This window comes from Gymnoscopelus braueri, assembly GCF_963280865.1.
Source record: "Gymnoscopelus braueri genome assembly, chromosome: 16".
Taxonomy (NCBI): Eukaryota; Metazoa; Chordata; class Actinopteri; order Myctophiformes; family Myctophidae; genus Gymnoscopelus; species Gymnoscopelus braueri.
This window is the reverse complement of record NC_137616.1, coordinates 8,827,323-8,848,208: the sequence shown is the minus strand read 5'-3', so window position 1 is coordinate 8,848,208 and position 20,886 is coordinate 8,827,323. Positions and strand designations below refer to the sequence as shown.

Genomic DNA, 20,886 nt, shown 5'->3' with positions numbered 1-20,886 from the left:
TTACTCTTGCGTATTTCCATTTTTGATACTTATACTATTCCACTACATCTCAGAGGCAAATATTGCACTTTTCTTTCTTCACTACAATTATTTGACAGCCAATAGACCATGCATTAAGTGGTTGAAAACTCATTTGAATGACACAAACACAGATTCAAATATACTTTATGTGTCGTGTGAAATGTCTGCTATTGAGATGGGGAAGTTAAATTAGAGGAGCCGTGATCACACTGAATAACCTTTCAAGACACTGTTGCTTTGAATTTGCTTACTAGGGCAACCAAACAAACAGGTTCCAAACATAGCCAAATGCAAATAAATAGTAACAGTAAACAGTTGAGCAATTGGAATACTCCCAAATCCCAATAAGCATAGTAATTGAGAATACTCTGCTCCTATGTCTACTAGTTTCTCAAATGTATATTATTTGTAGAATACATATTTTCCCCTCATATTGGGGTGGCTGCTGCCATTTAGTAGCTAATTAAATGTACATATGGGCAGGTAAATGCAACAAGTCAAACAAACACCATCTATGTGTATACATCGTTGACTGGGATCCCTCAGGGGTCTATACCAAATTTCTTTGCCGAAAATAGCCTATCTAATCGAGTTGTGAGGTTGTAGACCAGCTATTTCAGCAGAATGTATTATGCACCTATTATGACATGCCCTGAATAGGGATGCTATAGGGTTCATGTGGTAGAAACACCTTTTAAAGACTGTTTTGCTTTTCAGACCCTGGAAGCTCTGTCTTGTAGAATTTGGATAATGCACATCAGGATGTAATTCTCTTCTCATTAAGTCTGTTGTTTGTTTGTTTGTTCCTTTTATTTAATTGTGCCTTAATTTATCCGTTGTTTCCTTGTCTATTTTTTTTGATTTTCTGTCATAGGAAGAGAGTTATTACTTCTTAATTTTCTTCTGATCTATACTGACCAGTTGCATTGTATGATTCTTTATTTAAATTCTGCCATTCTATATTCTATATTAAATGTTAAATATTGACTGGCTGCCTCTGGTCCCTGTTCCCTCTTGTGTCTCTTGTCTCTCCAGCGACCCAGGAAGACTAGTTATAACCTCAACAGAAAATAATGAGGATCAAATAATAAACTGTACATTGTAAAGGCTAAAGCGTTGAATGAAACCAACACAGAATATTAATTAAGAAACCCATCTTAAAATGTGGTGGGAGAGACCCCTGTTACTGAACAAACACAGCAATCATTACTATCACAATATAGAGTTTTAACTATAAATAATAATAATAATAATAATAATAATAATAATAATAATAATAATAATAATAATAATAATAATAATAATGATCACTTAAGACCTAAAATGAATGTATATATCCCCCATCTGAAAATATATTGTGCCAGGGACCCCCATACAAGATTTGTGTTAAAATGTTTCAAGACAAATTCCAGATTTGTAACTTTTTCAGTATGTATAAACTTTGTACTATATTAACACATTTTGCTGGGGACCCCTTGGAACCCTACAGCACCTTTACTAAGGAATTAGACTCTAACAACTCGCTAACAAGTCTTCAGTCAGTACATTTAAGATCTCCTCTTGTCGTTACTGTTAAATAAGTCTTCATGGAAGTCACAATACACAATTAAACATCAACTGTGATTTATTGAATAGCAACTGTAAAACAAAGACATTTGTCATTAGGATTTTTCATTATGTTAATTGGCAAGGCTCCAACAAAGTCACCTTAAAGGAGTAGTTCAGCCAAAAATGACTTATTTTCTATGAATTGCACACCCCATGAAGCCTTGAATCCATGAATTTATTTGTGTTTTTGTCGCATTCCTAAGCTAATAATTTGATTCCTGTCTCCTACTGGCTAATGTATCCGGTAGGAGACACAAAGTAGATTCTTGTGTCTCCTACCGGAAATACACCCGGGCATCAAATTATTGGCTTAGGGATGCGACAAAAAACAAAATAAATCCATGTATTCAAGGCTTCATGGGGTGTGCAATTGATAGAAAATAAATAATTTTTTGGGTGAACTCCTCCTTTAAATATAAAAGAAACACCCTCAATGTCCATAAACATATCTCAACACACGTATTCTTTTTAATATAAGCCTATACATGTAATATTTTACCACATGAGCAACACAAGGGAGTTTATGCAACCAAGAACCTTTCATTTATTGTTCATATTTCTTGACGCTTCTCATTATCAGCCAGATAGCCAGTATCTCATACCTATGATATTATATTGTTGCTGTTGGGTAGAAACCTTGTATCTCCATATTTCAACTTTTTATGTTTTTTCATAAATTAATGTCCTACTTCGTTGTACAAGTGCTGTACAAGTGCTGTTGTGACTAAATAATAACTACATCGGACACTTTGGAAAGCAGGATAATTTTTTTTGCCATTTCCTGAAAAGTATAACAGTTGGGACTTACGAGGTTTCCTCCTGACAGTGATGCAATGATCTCTAATATTATTATACCCCACAGTCAGCCACACACCCTCTCATTTGGGTGGGTTTGGCTCCAGCTGCCAGTAGGCCTCCAGCTGCTTCTGTGTCACATCAAGGATGAGCGCTGTAACAGATGAAAGCAGTGTCACAGGAGTTTACCACGTATTATACTGTAGTGTAGACAGAACATGCTTGATGTGAGATTTAAAGTGCATTGACTGCTGCAATGGGTGGGCTACAGCACTGGTTCCCAAACAGTGGATCTTTGGGTCGCAGACCAATTTTTATGGGTCGCAAGTATATCAATTTAACAAAAAAAATCACAACTTTTCATCAATTAAAAACAATTCCAACATTTAAACAAATCAAATAATTTCCATAAATATTTTTTTTTTAAAGTTTAAGAGGTAGCGAAAGTAGCAGATCTGCAAGCTCACAACGCAGAGCTTGCAGATCTGCTATTTTCACTAGTTTGGGTCACAGGCAAATGTCTAATTTATCTTTTGGGTCTTGGAGCTAAAAAGTTTGGGAACCACTAGGCTACAGCAATCATCTCTGTAATGCTCAAACATGACCACTAGATGGAGCTGTAATAACATCTATGAATCATCATCTCTAGGGGCACACCACACCAGTGACGTGTGGAAGCCAAATGCTTCATTTATACATCATCATATGACGAAGTCACATTGTGAGCTTGTAGATCTGCTATTTTTATTTAGCAACCAGGCTTTAGACTAAAATGTGCATGCATGTCTAACAGTGCTCGTTGAAAAAGTTGTGCGCGCAAAGTGATGGAAAGAAAATAGTACATTTACTCGAGTACTTCAGTAGAATTTTGAAGTAGACTGCTTTTACTTTACTTGACTATTTCCATTTTGTGATACTTTATACCACTGCATCTCAGTGGAAAATATTATACTTTTTACTCCACTACAGTTATTTAACAGCTTTAGTTACTAGTTACTTTGCACATTTAGATTATGAATACAAAACAGACATTAAAGCTGTAGGCCTACAATGTAACTTATCCTCTTCTACCCTGGAGTTGAACCGGGCTCCTGCGCAAGTGCTGACATTTTTGCCATTGAACTAATCTGCTGCTTGCTCTGGGGATAAATTGAATCCCCAGAGAATACATTGAATAAAAACTTGCGTCAAACCAGGAACAAGATTGTGTCAAAGGTCAAGTCTCACCTAGACACAAGATCTAAATGTCTCAATAGAAGAGCAGGGAGACAAAATACAACCACCCCAATTGTATTATAGTGTATTAACATACTCTACCATACAGATTGGACATTATTACATTCTATTCATTTAAAAAGGCTACATAGTGCCGCTTATGATGTTGCATTGTTATACTGTAGGTTAATCTACCCAGCAGCACATAAAGCCATTAAAATCAGCCTCACCTTTACCAGCTGCTACATTAATTAAAGTGATGAACACATTAACAATGCATTACTAATTAGCAATTACAATCCAACATGATTGTGAAATGGACTGTTCTGCATAATAATGAGTACTTTTACGTTACATTTGGTACTGTAAGTATATTTTGATGCCAATACTTTTGTACTTTTTACTCACCTGCAATTTTGAATTCAGGACTTTGACTTTGTGCAGTATTTCTACTTTGTGGTAAATGACTTACTGTGTGCATGTGCGTGTGCGTGTGTGTGCGTGTGCGTGTGTGTGTGTGTGTGTGTGCATTCTCTTACAGTCCAATTGTTGTCTAGCGATGTATCTCTTCTCCAGATTGTTGCCGACTTCAGTCATCAGCCACGGGAAGAAATCACTCTCGATATCTAGAAGTCAAACAACACACACAACAAGGTTATGTATCGATGTCAAGAATGACATAAGATGGTGTTGTGTGTACACCAGTGGTTCTCAAAGACCCCCAGGGGTCCTTGCGGAGGTTCCCCAGAAAAATTGGTTAATACAGCATCAAAATCAGTTTAACCACTTCAACCTATTTCATACATGAGCAGCTATTTGAAAATAGTCAATCTACAAGCTCGTGAGATGGTATATATATATTTTTGGACACATAATACGGATGTCATAACCAGGTTATGAGGTGAATGACATAAGGTTGTGTTGTGTTGTGTTGTGTTGTGTTGTGTTGTGTTGTGTTGTGTTGTGTTGTGCTGTGTGTGTGTGTTGTGTGCACACGGCTTATTTTGAACTATGACACACGCCTAATGGTTGGATAAGTGGAGGTCGTTGACCTTCATGTGGGGACTTACACAAACGTTGACTGAGGTCATATGTAAACGAATCGATTTAACCCATTATTAAAAATAAACTCTTTTAATGAAATGATTGAAGTAATTGACGAAATAATTGACGTGATTGGAAATGTATTTTCAGTTTTTAAGTTTAGTTTCCTTTCTCATTTTTATTTTCTGTATTTTTATGATTTATACATTTGTATACAGAAGCATAAATGGGACTGTGAATCAGACTAATCTACAGTTAGTTAGTCAATCATAAAAAATCCATTCCATCCATATAACGAAAGTCCATTTGTTGATATATATGTTATGTATATTTTCTAAATTTGTCAAAAAACAAAACACAAACTTCTCGATTATTCAATGAATCGACATTATGCATGTATGTACAGTTACAGTATGTCAATTAATTGACATTGTACATTATGGAACCTCTCAGAGTTACAGACCTGTTAGGGACCATTTAGAATCCCCTCAAGGAAACCCAGAGGGTCCCCCTGCCTGGACCCCCTTTTTATGAACCACTGGCTTATGGTAAAGAAGGGCTGACCTTTCTCCACAGGGTCATAGAAGTATCCCTGGTTCCTCAGGGTGTTGTAGACAGACGGTAGGAGCTCAGACAGGTAGTGTTGGGCGAACGCCCGCGCAGCGACCTTCTCTGCAGTCTCCATGTCCTTCTGCAGCATCTCCCTCTCCTCTGCAAGTCTGGCATCCTGGGGTCACAGAGAGAGAGATACATGAGGTTTTATTTAACTCAGACGCAGTGGTGTAAAGTAAGTAAGTACATTTACTCAAGTACTGTACTGTACTTTAGTACGGTACTTTTACTTCTACTCCACTACATCTCAGAGGCAGATATTGTACTTTTACTCCACTACAATTGTTTGGTTACTAGTTAATAAAGATTTAGTTACAAGTTACTTTTCAGATATGAATTATTATATTCTAAAACATACATTATCCACTTTAGGCCTATTTTATATATAGGCTATTTGAAAATAGCAGATCTACAAGCTCACAACGCGCCGCGATGCGACGCGTTGTGAGCTTGTAGATCTGCTATTTTCAAACATTTGTGTACTTTTACTTTTGGTACTTTAAGTATATTTTTATGCCAATACTTTTGTACCTTTTACTTGTAACAGAGTATTTTTACATTGTGGTATTGCTATTTTTACTTAAGAATACAAAAATATCTGAGTACTTTTTCCACCACTGCTCAGAAGTTCTAAAACATTTTCATGTCAAGGACCCCCAAATTGATATGTATTTGGCCCGTGGACCTCCATCTGAAAATATATTGTGCCAGGGCCCCCCATAAGAGCAGACTTGTGTTTAAAATAACATCTAAACTATTCCACAAAAGAAAATCACAATCTTTCAAGATTTTCTTTTCTCCAAAAACAGCAGACCAACCAGCTGTAAAGCTTTAATTAATTGCAACAAAGTTACACACAAGTCAAGGTCAAGGTATGTGTATTTGTAAAGCACATTTTTCAGCAACAAGGCTATTCAATGTGCTTTATTGTGCTTTACAAACCACTGCTTTAATGACTAGGCTAGAACTACGTTCCTGTTTGCACTCTGGCCTGAGCGTATTGATTCTAACATCTCCCGATTTATAATCTGTCACTCCATCACATAATCCTTCCAAACGGTTACAACGTGTTAGACAGGCCCTGAAATGACTGCATTGAGTTATTGCTACAGAATGTTTGAATGACCAGCATGTCCTCTGGATGACTTTGTGGGACATGGCTATAGGCTACATGATACAAAGTGGCAGCCAATTTACTCTTATCAAAATATAAAAAATATAATTTGGATAGTTTAATGTGAAAACCCATGCACAATCAAGTCAGCCGCTATACTGCTACACTAGACCCCTGGGAGATGGATTGCTGAGGTGGAGCGCAACACCTATCATCAGCTCCCAGTGCTTACCGCAATCGATAATAAATTTGAATTAAAAATATTGAATTGAAAATAAGCTTCTCGATTATCCGATTATCCGATTAAAGATGATTGATAGAATAATCACTAAGAAAATAATGGACAGTTGCAGCTGATCCGTTTTGTGCCGCGTACCTTCTCCTCACGCTTGCGTCTCTCCTGCTCCTCCAGGCGCTGCACCTCCACCAGCTCGGCGTTCCTCAGCTCCTCGAAGGCCCTCTGCTGGGCGCGCAGGCACGCCAGCTCCTCCTCCTCCATCACCTCCAACAGAGACTGCTCCACCGTCTTCCCCACCAGAACCGCCAGCATGGCCTGCACCTCCCTGTCAAAGTCAAACAGCTGCGGGGGGAGGGGGGGGGGGGGACACAGGACAGAACTGTTCTGAACTGAACACAGGACAGAACTGAACCCAACGGTTCTGAACGAATACAACGACCTCGGAACGGTCGCCACCAGGTATTCCTAAACGTAACCTCAGTAAAACTATGCCTAAACCTGACCTTATTCCTAAACGTAACCTCTGTAAAACTATGCCTAAACCTGACCTTATTCCTAAACGTAACCTCTGTAAAACTATGCCTAAACCTGACCTTATTCCTGAACGTAATCTCAGTAAAACTATGCCTAACTCTAAACTTATTTCTAACCTTATCCTCAGCAAAACAAATACAAGAATACAAGAACCGCGGGGGGGGGGGGGGGGTTTGGGGCGAGTGTTCCGGTTACCTTCTGAACTGCAGGACTCGGGACACAACTGAACTCACAATCCCGATTAACCCATTGAGACCTAAGGCCAATTCTCCAAAATCAGTAGTTTAGAAGGCATTGGTCACTGGGCTCCCTGAGGATTTGAAATCAATACAAGGGCTCATGTTAGGTCCTAATCCAAATGCACATGTCATGCACACACAGGCTACACGAACACACACACACACACACACACACACACACACACACACACACACACACACACACACACACACACACACACACACACACACACACACACACACACACACACACACACACACACACACACACACACACTTACGTGAACGCACTTACATGAACGCACACGTACGGATGTATACACTTGATCAGTCCCATATGCACATCGATGCTGTCAGGCTAAAACCTTGTATCTTTTGTCTTTTTAGGTTTTTCTCATAAAAGAATGCCCCATTTCATAGTTCTCACAAACGTGAAAATAGACGGTCTAAAGGCTCCAAATATGTTACATTGCGGCACATTGTGAGCTTGTAGATCTGCTATTTTTCACTATTTTCAATTTGGAAGTTGGAATTTTTGCCTATAATGACATGCCCAAAATAGGGAGGCCAGGTTGAAAGTGGTTAAGTGTGTCTGTGGGTTTTATAAATATTGAACCAATGAAAAATAATAGTTTGTGACTAAATAATAACTACATTGGATCCATTGGATAAGGTTCTTTTTACCATTTCCTGAACGGTTTTGGACATACCTTCCACCCGACAGTGATGACATGCATGCATAATGCGCATGCACACTACAACTGGTTATAGTAAAACTGGTCACAATAAAGGTTAAATGTATTTTGTATTAATGTGTTTGAGGTCACATACTGTAGCTACACCGTAGCTCTTTTAACCAGTGGTGTGTTCTAGATTTTTTTGGAGGGTATACTATAACAATTCCCCCCCTAGTTCCTCCCACACGCACGGCACGCACGCGCGTATAATTAATTAATGTCAAAAAATTGTGCGCGCTCCGCGCGCGTTTCTGCCCCGCAAACTCGGCCAGGCCCACTCAGGCCCAGTTTCACAGTAACACTGAGTACACTTACAATATGCTTTATACTGATTTTCTACTGTTTATAATGTTAATCACCCTGTAACTCAACCACTTCGGAGCTGCTTTTAGCCTTAGATGCATTTGATTTAATTGTTTTATTACCATAGAAGTGCAAGCATTGTTATAAACAAATGCTGGTTAGGCTTATCAGATATAATTATAGCAGTGTTAACAGCGAGCCTTCCTGTATCTATTACAGAATAGTATTAACTTGGCATTGAAGACACAAACTGTATTGAAGATTAAAGATTTTGCTGTGCTATGACGCGCAATTTGAATACTAATGAAGTACTCAATTCAGTGACCTACGTTCAATGAAGTGAATGGCAGGTCGTTGAAATGTGTGAATTCCTTCACCAGTAGCCATTATCACCCCAAGAACAATAGCCACGCACATGATAAGCCTTCACGGCTTCACCTCAGAGTTAGACCAGTCAGACGGTCAGACCACATTCTTGCTGTTTGTATTGCTGCCCCCCAGCCCAGCCACTCCTGGGTGCAGCGTATCAGATGCGTATCAACGTATCAGATACGCCGTTTCGAACCGTTTTTGGATGTATACGGTGGCGACGAAAAAAATCTGCAGGCCATACTGCGTATACAGCGTACCACGGTAGAACACATCACTGCTTTTAACTCCAATAAGAGCCATTCCTGCAGGCGTTGGACTGACCTAGAGGTCAGGCTAGCTGAGCCACTCCTGAAAACCCCTTTGTATAGATTTGCTTTTATGTGTAGGCTTATGTAAGCTCAATATTGTATAGTGGTGAGAATCCTTTGTGTTGGTAATACCACCTATACAGGTGGCCTATACACCAACACTGTACACCTGACCAGTACCAGGCACAGAAAGCCAGGTCAGATCTTAAAAGGTAGGGTAAGTGATTTACTTTGGTTAAAAATAGCTCTATATTCTGATGGTAATCATTAGAGTGTTTGTTCAGTAAAAGGATCTCCCATGTCTCTCCAGCTCTTTATTAAATAGAAAATGCATTTTCAGTGCTCTCTCCTGATTGGCTTAAATGTTGTCACCTACCTGAAAATGTACTATATTCTCTTTACTAAAGAGCTGGAGAGACCCCTGTGACCCAACAAACGCTCTGTAGCAATGATTACTATCAGAATATAGTACTGTCACCTTTTAACAAAAAAACCCCCCAAAAAATATCACTTACCCAACTTTAACTAAGGGCGGCCAAAGCTGAGTGGTTAGTGAGCCCGCCTAGGGAACCAGCTGGCCCTGGTTGCCCCAGGTTCGATTCCAGGCTATCCCAGCATATGTGCCGATGATATGAAATTTGTCCCTGAGCAAGACTCTTAACCCCAATTGCTCACAGGTTCTCATTGGAAACAAGACCGCAAGGACTTTCATGAACGACCTGTTAAAAGGAATTATCCTTAACTCCTTGCTGTCGGGTGGAAACCTTGCATGTCCCAAACCGTTCCTTTTTTATTGTTATTTGAAAAACATTTTTAAAAGGGTGAAAATAATAATAAATAATAAATCTACAAGCTCACAACGCGTCGCATCGTAACGTGTTGTGAGGAGCAGTATATCTGCTTTTTTCACTCTTTTATGATGAAGTAGGGTATTCATTTATGGAAAAAAACTTGAAATATTTTGGAGAGACACGGTTTCTGCCCGACAGCTCTTGATCATACTACAGCGTCACACAAAAGCTTGGAAGTTCCAAGCTTGTAGATCTGCTATTTTTGCTATTTTTGAATTTGCATCCAGAAAAGTAACAGTTTTGGACATGTTTCCACCCCACAGAGACGATATTATACTGCTACCAATTGTGTTACTATAGTGTTACCGGTATCTTTGTTTCATCCTTACTACAGTGCTGTTATGTCAACTGAATTTCCCTCTGGATCTACAAGCTCACAACACAATTATCATTATATGTTTTTGAACATTTCTGGAAAATCTTTGAATTGTTTGGGAAAATATCAACATTTTAATACAGAAATGCATTTTATCTATGTATATAAAAAAGAAAATGTACTTTGTAATTTGTACTTTTGAAGCAAGTACTCCAGAACTTTAGTTCAAGTACAAATTTCACAGAGCAACTTTCACTTGTAGTCGAGTAATATTTGACCAGGACTACAGTATTTATACTATTTAGACTCAAGTACTGGGGTTGAGTACTTTGTCCACCACTGTTCATAGTTTAACTTTTAATTGTACTTCCGTTGGATCGATCTTTTCACGCGTTGAGTAAGAAGCTTGGTTACCATGGAAACCGTTGTCAACACGCTGCGCTGGTCACGATTCTATACCTCTCAAGGTCGTCTCATTGCATGAAAACTTCTGGACAATACAACTTCTGAACAATAAGCAGTGGTGGACTGTGACTAACTATATAGATGTTAATGTCATGGCATGTTTTCTTTAAAACCTTGAAACGATCTTTTCACGCGTTGAGTAAGAAGCTTGGTTACCATGGAAACCGTTGTCAACACGCTGCGCTGGTCACGATTCTATACCTCTCAAGGTCGTCTCATTGCATGAAAACTTCTGGACAATACAACTTCTGAACAATAAGCAGTGGTGGACTGTGACTAACTATATAGATGTTAATGTCATGGCATGTTTTCTTTAAAACCTTGAAAAATGTGTTCTCATTGTGAAACACAGGGAATTCAAGTACCGGTATACTACATTAGATACACAAACACCCCAGCTGATAGACTACTACTGTACTCTATGCAATATGGGTTCTATTGAATCAGAAGCCCATGTCCTTCTACACTGTGTGACCTATATGCAGACATTATGAACACAGAACTATAAACACTGTAAAAACACTGTATTAACAAATGTGCTTTACAGACAACCGTCTTTCATGAGTTCCGGTATACAATTTATATATTTTTTGTACTTTCTTTTTTATAGTACCATAATGTATGTTTTATTTGTTTTTGATAAGTGTCTCACAACTCCTTGCTTTGTATTTTATGTATTTTATTTTTTGTGTGTTGTGGAGTGACACTTTAATAAATATGTCTATCTATCTATCTATCTATCTACGTATCTACGTATCTACGTATCTACGTATCTATTTTGGTTCCATTGATCGAAGCTGGAACACAGCCAATTGATTGATCATTAAAATAAACATGCTCTGAAAATGCACGCGGCCCACCCGTCTGACCATAAGGGTGGGCCGCGAATCCCTTTGAGATTTTTCAAGTGGGCCCTGCCCCACGGTGGATCACCCACCTCGCCATGCTCTATCTGCGTGGCCACGTCTTTGCCAGATTTGGCCGGGATGAAGAGCGGAGTCGCTGGTTTGTCCAGAAAGGCGTCCGTCTGGCACTGGACATCAGTCACCTCGATGCGATCGCTCAGTTCCTCAAGGTAGAGCTCTGAGAAGAAAAGGCACTACTGTTTGAGTCCAAATGCAAACATTTTATCAAGCACTTAAGCCCCATTTACTTTGAGGTACGACAAACAGCTAAAATAGCCGATCTATAAGCTCACCACACGACGCAATGTGACGCGTTTTGACAAACCTTGACAAATTATGACACATTTTAAGTGCTAGGGTAAATGCGGTTCACATACAATTTTAATTAAATTGTTGGGGTTAAATGCGGTTCACATACAATTTTAATTAAATTGTTGGGGTTAAATGTGGTTCACATACATTTTTAATGAAAAGGGTGACTGACGTTTCGATGTCTACTACATCTTCCTCAGAGTCATGAATGCCGCGAGCTATAGGGAGGTATTCAAATACAGAACAGTGGCAGGGTTAGTGCTCCCAATTAGCCAATAGCAAAACAGTATTCACAGAATAAGGACCTAGGAATACAGGGAGCCTACAGGGTTAAAGTCCAAGTATGCCCATGGCCAGTACAGAAACTGGTTAATAAACAAATTACAATAAAGGTTTAAAAACAAACAAATGCAATCACAGTCACAGTGTGGTGGCAACCTCAGGGACCGTCTATAAGGAGCTTGTAAGGCTCAATTCTTCATTAAGGCCACCCGCCTTTCACCCAACCGCACACCCGGAAAAATATATATAATCTCTTCCTTCATCAATTGTAGATCCAATCACGTCATCTATCTATTAAAGTGCCCTTGTGGTCTAGCCTACATTGGCCAAACTAAAAGAACTAAAAGTTTGCATTGGAGAACACAAAACAGCCATCCGTACAAAAAAAGACCTTGACTACCCCATGGCTAAACATTACAGTTAAGCCAAGCGTGGCTCCCCAGCTTCCCTTAGATTTTGGGGTATCAAAAAAATGTCAACTCCATTGCGTGGGGGTCATACAATAAAAATCCCTAGGCCCTTATTCTGTGAATACTGTATCTTAGTATTTTACATATCTTTCACAGACTTTGTCATATTGACGTACCTTTTTGCAACTTGTTGTAATTTGTTTAAGCATCATTGCTCTTATAGTGATCCATGATGACACGTGAATGTGTTTTTATTCTTTAAAAGACTGTTATGTTTCCATGGAGACTGCCACATGCAGAACAGTGCAGATTATATCATTCATTTGTCACACATTTGGTATTGGCTAATTGAGAGCACTACCCCTGCCACTGTTCTGTATTTGAATGCCTCCCTAACCCGTGGCATTCATGACTCTGAGGAAGATGTCGTAGCACCTTTAAATGAAAAAAGGCTAAAATGTCCGAGCTGCTCCAGTGTCCTCTTCTTCTTCGCTGCTGTATTGTCCCGTTCCTGTGACGCACCGGACCTGCCTTGTTTTGGGTGAGGCGCGGTGGTGGTATTCCTCTTCTTCATAAATATCAAACATATCAGACAATCTACAGTACATTTCCCAAATGCATGTATTTCATTCAGTCTGACCAGAAGCAGAGATTAAACAATAACATATTTCTCCCGGGCATAAAAATGAAAGACCAGAGGGGGGATATCAAAAGCGGGGTTCAGCCAGACATTTTCGTCAAGATAAACCATTTATTACAGTGATACTGTATTGAATTTGGCGGTGTGGCTCTGCTCCTGTACTACAAATCAATCTGCAAGCATGACACTCTGAGAGCACAAACCCCCCCAGAAGCAGAGCCTAAACATGACAACAGCATTTGACCCTCTTCATGGGGCATAATTTAAACCTCCACATAGATTAAACATGATACACTCCACGAGAATCCACACAATTAAAATGCTGACATAGTGAAGGCCTAAAATGCTTCTACAGGAGGAGGCTGGGGAGGTGGGGGGAGTTTGAGATGCCGGTGAGCTACGCTGAGCGTGTAGTATGAAAGAGTGAGTGGCTTTTCTGCTTAAAAAGACCACCTACATTGAACCACGTGTTGCATCGTGATGCGTTGAGAGCTTGTAGATCAGCTATTTTCACTATTTATAAATGTTTTTTTTATAATAATGAAAAAGGAACGTTTTGGACAGTATGAGGTTTCCACCCGGCAGTGACAACATAATACTTTTACAACATCAACATAATAATAATAATAATACATTTTTATTTATAACAAACTTAACATTCTTGCAAATCTCAAAGTGCTACAGGGTTTAAAAACAAAAACAGCATTGGCAACCAAACAATTACATGGGACCCAACTAGGCTAAACTAAAGGGTCAAATTAAAACTAGGTAAAAATAGGGCAAAGACAAAAAAAAGGCCTCATCAATCATTGACCTCAGAGTGAAGTTGTACCTGTTTGTACGTCGATGTGCTGTCTGCCCTGCAGGGCCTCAGGGGTCCTGGGTCTGTACTCTCTGGTGCGTTTACGAGCCAGCGATCTCCTTTTGGTCTCCGTCTGTCTCTGGATCTCTGCTGCTGGCTCTGGCTGAGCTGTCTGTCACACACAAACATTATACATACATAGATTACATACATACATGTTTTTTAAGATGCAGCATCTTGGTGCTCGGGTGGCGCAGTAGTAAAGTGGGTTCGAATCCACCGTGGTGCATCCGCCTTTGTGGAGTGTCTATACCACTGTTTCCCAAACAGTGGGTCGATACCCATTTGTGGGTCGCGAACCGATTTTTGTGGGTCGCGAGTTTTTTTCTCGTTTCCTATATTTAAAAAATATGTATATATTATTGCAAAAGATTTTAAAAAGTTTAAAGAAAAAACTAACTTTTGATCAATTAAAATAAGATATATCTAATAATTTCCATAAATACATTAAAGAAAACATTTAAGAAGTAGTGAAAATAGAATAGCAGATCTACAAGCTCAAGTTGTGAGCTTGTAGATCTGCTATTTTCACTAGTTTAGGTCCCGGGCAAACATCTTATTTCTCTTTTGGGTCTTGAGCTAAAAAGTTTGGGAACCACTGGTCTATACGAACACAATTGGCCCGTGTTCCGGGGAGGGAAGCCGGGTGGGGAGGGTGATATTTGTCACTACATGTATTCCTACGGGCTGTGGTGGCACCTGTCGGCAGGGAGTGTTGAGCGGGAGGAGTAGGACGAAGGCTCTACGTCCTCCCGTTGGGCGCTCCTCACTGGCAGGTGAGTCAGTAGGATACAACAGCAGTGACAACACACAAATGTGTGTGGGGAGGAAATAATTGCCATAACGACAAAAAAAACTAAAAACGATTCAGCATCTTGGCCATTTTTCACAGGTAAGTAAGGCTTAAAGCTGCAGTAAGTTTTGTGGCACAATGATGTCCAAACTACAATCAAGATGGCAGTACATTTAATCTGGTGCGCTGCTTCAAATAACTTTATTGGCATTGTCAACAGTACTGCGACTTCTGCCTGACAACACAGGGTCTAAATGTCTAATTAGCTTGTACTGTAGGGTCGTCTATTTTCGGCAAAGAGATATGGTGTAGAGGGAAAAAAGTACAGTTGCAACTCTGAGCAAAACATTTGCCAATTTCCGCTGAATGTTCGGCAGTTATGATGACATGCCCAGAATAGGGACGCTAGGGTTCATGTGGTTCAAATGAGTCATGGATTGTGTTGCTTGTCCCTATCGACAAGCGACACCGCCGTACTACGGAGTACAAATGAGTCTTAAACGAGGCATTTTTATACTCACAAGTGGCATGATGTGCTGGGCATAAGTGTTCCCTCTGACAACACGGCGGTCATACATAATGTTTCCATAATGACTGGCTGCGTCATTCCTATAATGTCAAGAAAAAGGAAAATTGTGCAATTATCAACGCTGCTCACAATACAATGGGTGAGCCTATGAGTCCAGATGGCTTTCAAAGTGCAATGCAGACAATGCTGTCATGTCAATTATTCAATAACATGGGTTAGGAGTCGGACATAATGGTTCTGTCAATATATGCTCAAATGAACGAACTCAATGTTTTCTGAACAAAAACTCATTTTCTTGAGCTCTTTACAGACCACATATAGGGCTACGGCTGTGTAAGTAAAAGGTATTGGTGCTTTATGCTGTCTTATTGCTTTTATCTTTATTTATTTTATCTAATGGATGGTGCTATGTTTCGTGCTGTTTCATGAACAACAACAGCAAATTATTATTATTATTATTATTATTATTATTATTATTATTATTATTATTATTATTATTATTATTATTATTATTATTATATCCGGGCAATAGGCTATGAAAAGCTTATTAAGTTTGGGCAATGGATGGAAAATATTAAAGCAGCACTATATGTAACTTTCCCTCTTCTACCCTGGATTTGAACCCGGTTTCCTGCTCAAGTGCTGACATTTTTTACCATTGATCTAATAGAGCCTGCCTGCTTGCTCAGGGGATAAATCTTGACCATCATTTTATCAGGTCAAAATTCGTGTCAGATCCTGTGTCTAGGTGAGACATGACCTTTGACATGATCTAAATGTCTCAATAGAAAAGCAGGGAGACAAAATACAACCACCACAATTGTATAAATTATATTGTATTAACATACTCTACCATACAGATTGGACAAAATTAAATTTTATTCATTAAAAAAAAGTTACATAGTGAGTCAAAGGTTAAATCCACCAAATGTGGGATCTACAGGAAACAACTTAGGCCAGGGGTCTTCAACGTTTTTAAGCCCAAGGACCCCCTAGCTGAGCGAGTGATGAAGCAGGGACCCCCACTACATAGTGTAATGTTGCAGATAAAACTTTTCCAAAGATTTCATACAGTAGATAGCTTCATAGACCTGTTTGACAGCACTGTCATCAGTGCTGTGTAAATTCATGTTAATGTGTATTTCCAGACATTTCACTGCATAAACCACATAAATCTACAAGCTCACACAACGCCTCACAGCACGAGGTGTTGTGAGCTTGTAGATCGGCTATTTTTGGCGAAAGTTCTCCTCAGAATAGGGATGCTAGGGTTCAAGTGGTTAATGTAAAACATTTTCTATGTTATCACACAAAGATTTGGTGGCCCCCCTGTAGTAACTGTATATGATGAGGCATAAACTGCGTTTAGCAGGCTTGTAGTTGTTATAAGAAGTGGAGGAGAAGAGACAGACGTCAGGGTTTCCAGGTCATTCATGTTCATTTATTCAGCATTCAACAGCATCATAACAGCATAAGAACCAGCCAGGGAGCCAGGGCAGAGCCCTGAGCTCCACACAGCCTCACGTCGTGTGAGACAGTACCAACTAACTAATTTTACAGTCACTTCTTTATACACTGTAGGTAGCTAACATTAGACTGCAAACTGCTCATTTGGGTGGGGGTCAGTGATCCCCACCTGTTGACCAAGCTCTTTGATCAGTGCTCAGCTGTTAGATTGACAGCTGTTGCTGCGTTAGAATTAGCACATTTCACCAGGCATTCACCAGTCACATTATTATTACTCTTCTGACTTTTAGCAAGGTTACATTAGTATCATTTCTTAATATGTTTTGACTTGCACACTGTTCAGATACCACATAACTCTAATGACTAATGACTCTAATGACCCCCTGTCTAAGTCTTTACCTACCCCCCCCCTATTTCTTTTTCTTCTCTTGCAAATTTTTTTCACTCTTCATACCAGTAACCTGTAAGCTGATTGTATGACATTCTGTATAGTAGTGTGTATATCTGTCTGTCTCTTATATGTCATCATGATTTGTGTGCATGGGGATCTCATCTTAAACAAGCTCAGTGCTTAATGAGTCTCCCAGTTTAGTAGACCTTGTATTGTGAATTTGTACTTCCATGTACTGATGTTCTCATGTCTTACTAAATAAAGTACATCAATCAATCAAACCCCCTAGGGGTCTCGGACCCCCTGTTGAAGACCCCTGACTTAGGCTATTATAATCTATATGCCTGTCTACTGTACTAGGCTATAATTATACCATTTTACCACTTATTGTACTTCCGTGCTCCCAATTAAGGCAATACTTAACAAATGATGGAAAATTCAAAAAGGCTAATAATAGGGCACCATTTACATTATAACAGGAAGCTTTCAAGCTTCCTGTTATAATAATTAATTAAGGTGGGGGTGCTTGGTGGATGGCTGGGTGTGAAGCCAGCAATTTCTTTGGGCTTGTTTTTTTGTAAAGTAGTATAACACTTGGGGTGCTACATAAAGAACGAGGAGTCTCTTTAGAATATCAACTCTTTTTACATTTTAGGCTTGTTTCTAAAGTGTAGTGTTGGGCTTCTTTCCTAAATGATCTTTAAAACCAGTGGTTCTAAATATTTTCATGTCAAGGACCCCCGAATTAATATGTAATAATTATCCAAGGACCCCCCCCCCCCCATCTGAAAATATGTTGTGCCAGGGACCCCGCAATACAATATTTAGTGTTGTTAAAATGTTTCAAAAATATTCAACTTTTTTTTTTTGAAGATCTACAAGCTCACAACGTGACGCTTGTAGATCGGCTATTTTCAAATAGCCGATGTATAAAGGTTTATGTGGTCTCTTGGGGCTAGCTCCATAAAGAACCTCTCACTCCGCTATACAGCTCCGAGATGAGGTTCTATGTCGTTACCTTCCAGAATCGGGTATACGTCCGCCAAGGCTCCGCTGTTTACCCTTTTGTATACGTCGTATCCCAAAACTAATGGTAGATTCCAAGCCGCACGGATGTTTAAAGTTTGGAACGGAATGGAAAATTTTAGGAACGGAGCGAAACTACCCATTTAAATCGCTTATTTAGTCAGCCTGTGGCCATGTTTCCCATTGTAGCCAAACCGGGAGCAGTACTGGCAGCGGACGTAGTAGCCATGGTTCACATGACGCTTGTATACAAGCGTCATGGTGCCCTGTCCCCCTGGTCTAAAGTTTTGTTCGATTTTTTCAGATTGCCATCGCTCACATAAACATAAACGTTCAGATTTCAAATATAAAGTGCTTACCACCGAGCCACGGATGTTACAAGGCGATGTGGACCGCGATGAGTACCCGTATCTCCCGTATTGTTCAATAAAAAGCATTTTAATCCCATCGCCGTCCATTTTCTCCAAATTGTCTCCTATACTTTCAACCATGCGACACTAATGGTTGGGAGGTGTATTGCACTCTGATACATTACAAAACAAAAAAAAACAAAAAAAGAAAATGGCCGGCGATGGGATTAAAATGCTTTTTATCGAACAATACGGGAGATACGGGTACTCATCGCGGTCCGCATCGCCTTGTAACATCCGTGGCTCGGTGGTAAGCACTTTATATTTGAAATCTGAACGTTTATGTTTATGTGAGAGATGGCAATGTGAAAAAATCGAACACAACTTTAGACCAGGGGGACTCGGCACCATGACTGTCATGGTATGACAGTCATGTTTCAGGGCTACGGACGTAGGGGGGTTTTCCGGGTTGAATGGGAAACATGGCCACAGACTGACTAAATAAGCGATTTAAATGGGTAGTTTCGCTCCGTTCCTAAAATTGTCCATTCCGTTCCAAACTTTAAACATCCGTGCGGCTTGGAATCTACCATTAGTTTTGGGATACGACGTATACAAAAGGGTAAACAGCGGAGCCTTGGCGGACGTATACCCAATTCTGGAAGGTAACGACATAGAACCTCATCTCGGAGCTGTATAGCGGAGTGAGAGGTTCTTTATGGAGCTATCTTGGGGCTTGCTTTCATATTTATTTATACCATGACGTAGCCTTGATACATGACTGTCATATATTACATGACATGACAGTCATGGATGAACTTCAACATAGTGTTTGCACTTTCTTCTTTTTAAATCCAGACATCTACTTAACGTTCAAAATTCAAATATAAAGTGCTTACCCCATGGCCACGGATGTTATATTTATGTACGGGCCCTCAAAAGTACCCATATCTTCTGTATCTTTTAATAAAAAGCATTTTACTCTGATTGGTGGCCATTTTCTTCGTATTTTCGCCTTGTGCTTTCAACTGCGCAACCCTATTGGCTGGGAGGTGTATTGCACTCTGATACAATATAAGTCTATGATGAAATGGCCACCAATCAGATTAAAATGCTTTTTATTGAACAATACGGAAAATACAGGTACTTCTGAGAAACCGTACAGAAGTTTGACATCCGTGACCATGGGGTAAGCTCTTTATATTTGAAATCTGAACGTTTATGTAGATGACCCGCTAAAAAGGGAGAAAGTGCAAACATAATTTTGAAGATCATCCAAGACGGTCATGACAGATGATCAAAGGCACACCACACACCAACTGATGTTTATAGTTTATTTATAGCGTGATATTGCTGCTCAGGTTTAGGTTCATGAACAAAATTCTTTACAAATGTTCTCAAACTCACTGTTGTTCGGAGACAGCAGGTTCCCTGTACTTGGAGCGGTTCTGAGCGGGCCTGGGTCTGCTGGAGAACGTGTAGGTGCTGTTGGTGCCAGACTCCTTCTGAGTCTGAGGCTTTACTACCGACGTCATGTTCTTCTCATAAAACAATCACTTATAGTGATTATACCGCTGACAAGCAACACCTGGAGGCTTAACTGGATCAAATAGATTAGCCTGTTGATGCTGGACAATAAGCTGCTGGATGTTTGATGATATGAGAGAGAGAGGAGAGTTGAAACGGTGTTGTTGTTTACCTAGGCAACGGTATCCAGGAAACGCGTCATTTAATCATTACATGACTTCCAGTGGTGGAAAAAGTAGGCTACTAAATTTGTTGTACTTAAGTATACGTATCAATACTGCAATACTCTGTTACAATAAGAGTCCGGAATTCAAAATCGAATTGAGTAAAAGTACAAAAGTATTGGTATAAAAATGTACTTAAAGTACCAAAAGTAGAAAGTAGGCTAGGCCTACTCATTAGGCAGAAGGTCCCATTTCACAAGTTTTCAAATGTATACAAATCTTTTGAAAATAGCCGAAATGTATATAGGGCTGAAGTGGGTAATGAATGTTTTATAATAATTATTAATCAAAATCTTCAAAGTAACTATAGTAACTAAAGTTTTCAAATAATTGTTGTGGAATAAAAGTATAATATTTGCCTCCGAGATGTAGTGGAGTAGAAGCAAAAGTACTGAC

The 20,886-nt window shown here is 39.5% G+C and overlaps 1 protein-coding gene across 1 annotated transcript; it reads right to left on the bottom strand.

Annotated features, from left to right (window-relative positions):
- Positions 1-1,575: 1,575 nt before the first annotated feature.
- On the bottom strand, positions 1,576-20,370 carry rsph3 (radial spoke head 3). The gene is made up of 8 exons (XM_080454152.1): positions 20,147-20,370; positions 15,498-15,585; positions 14,154-14,295; positions 11,710-11,855; positions 6,786-6,989; positions 5,248-5,410; positions 4,179-4,265; positions 1,576-2,578 (listed from the first exon to the last, which is right to left on the bottom strand). The coding sequence occupies exons 1-8, from the start codon at positions 20,272-20,274 to the stop codon at positions 2,508-2,510; spliced, it is 1,029 nt and encodes a 342-aa protein (XP_080310278.1). The 5' UTR covers positions 20,275-20,370; the 3' UTR covers positions 1,576-2,507.
- Between the last annotated feature and the right edge of the window lie 516 nt (positions 20,371-20,886).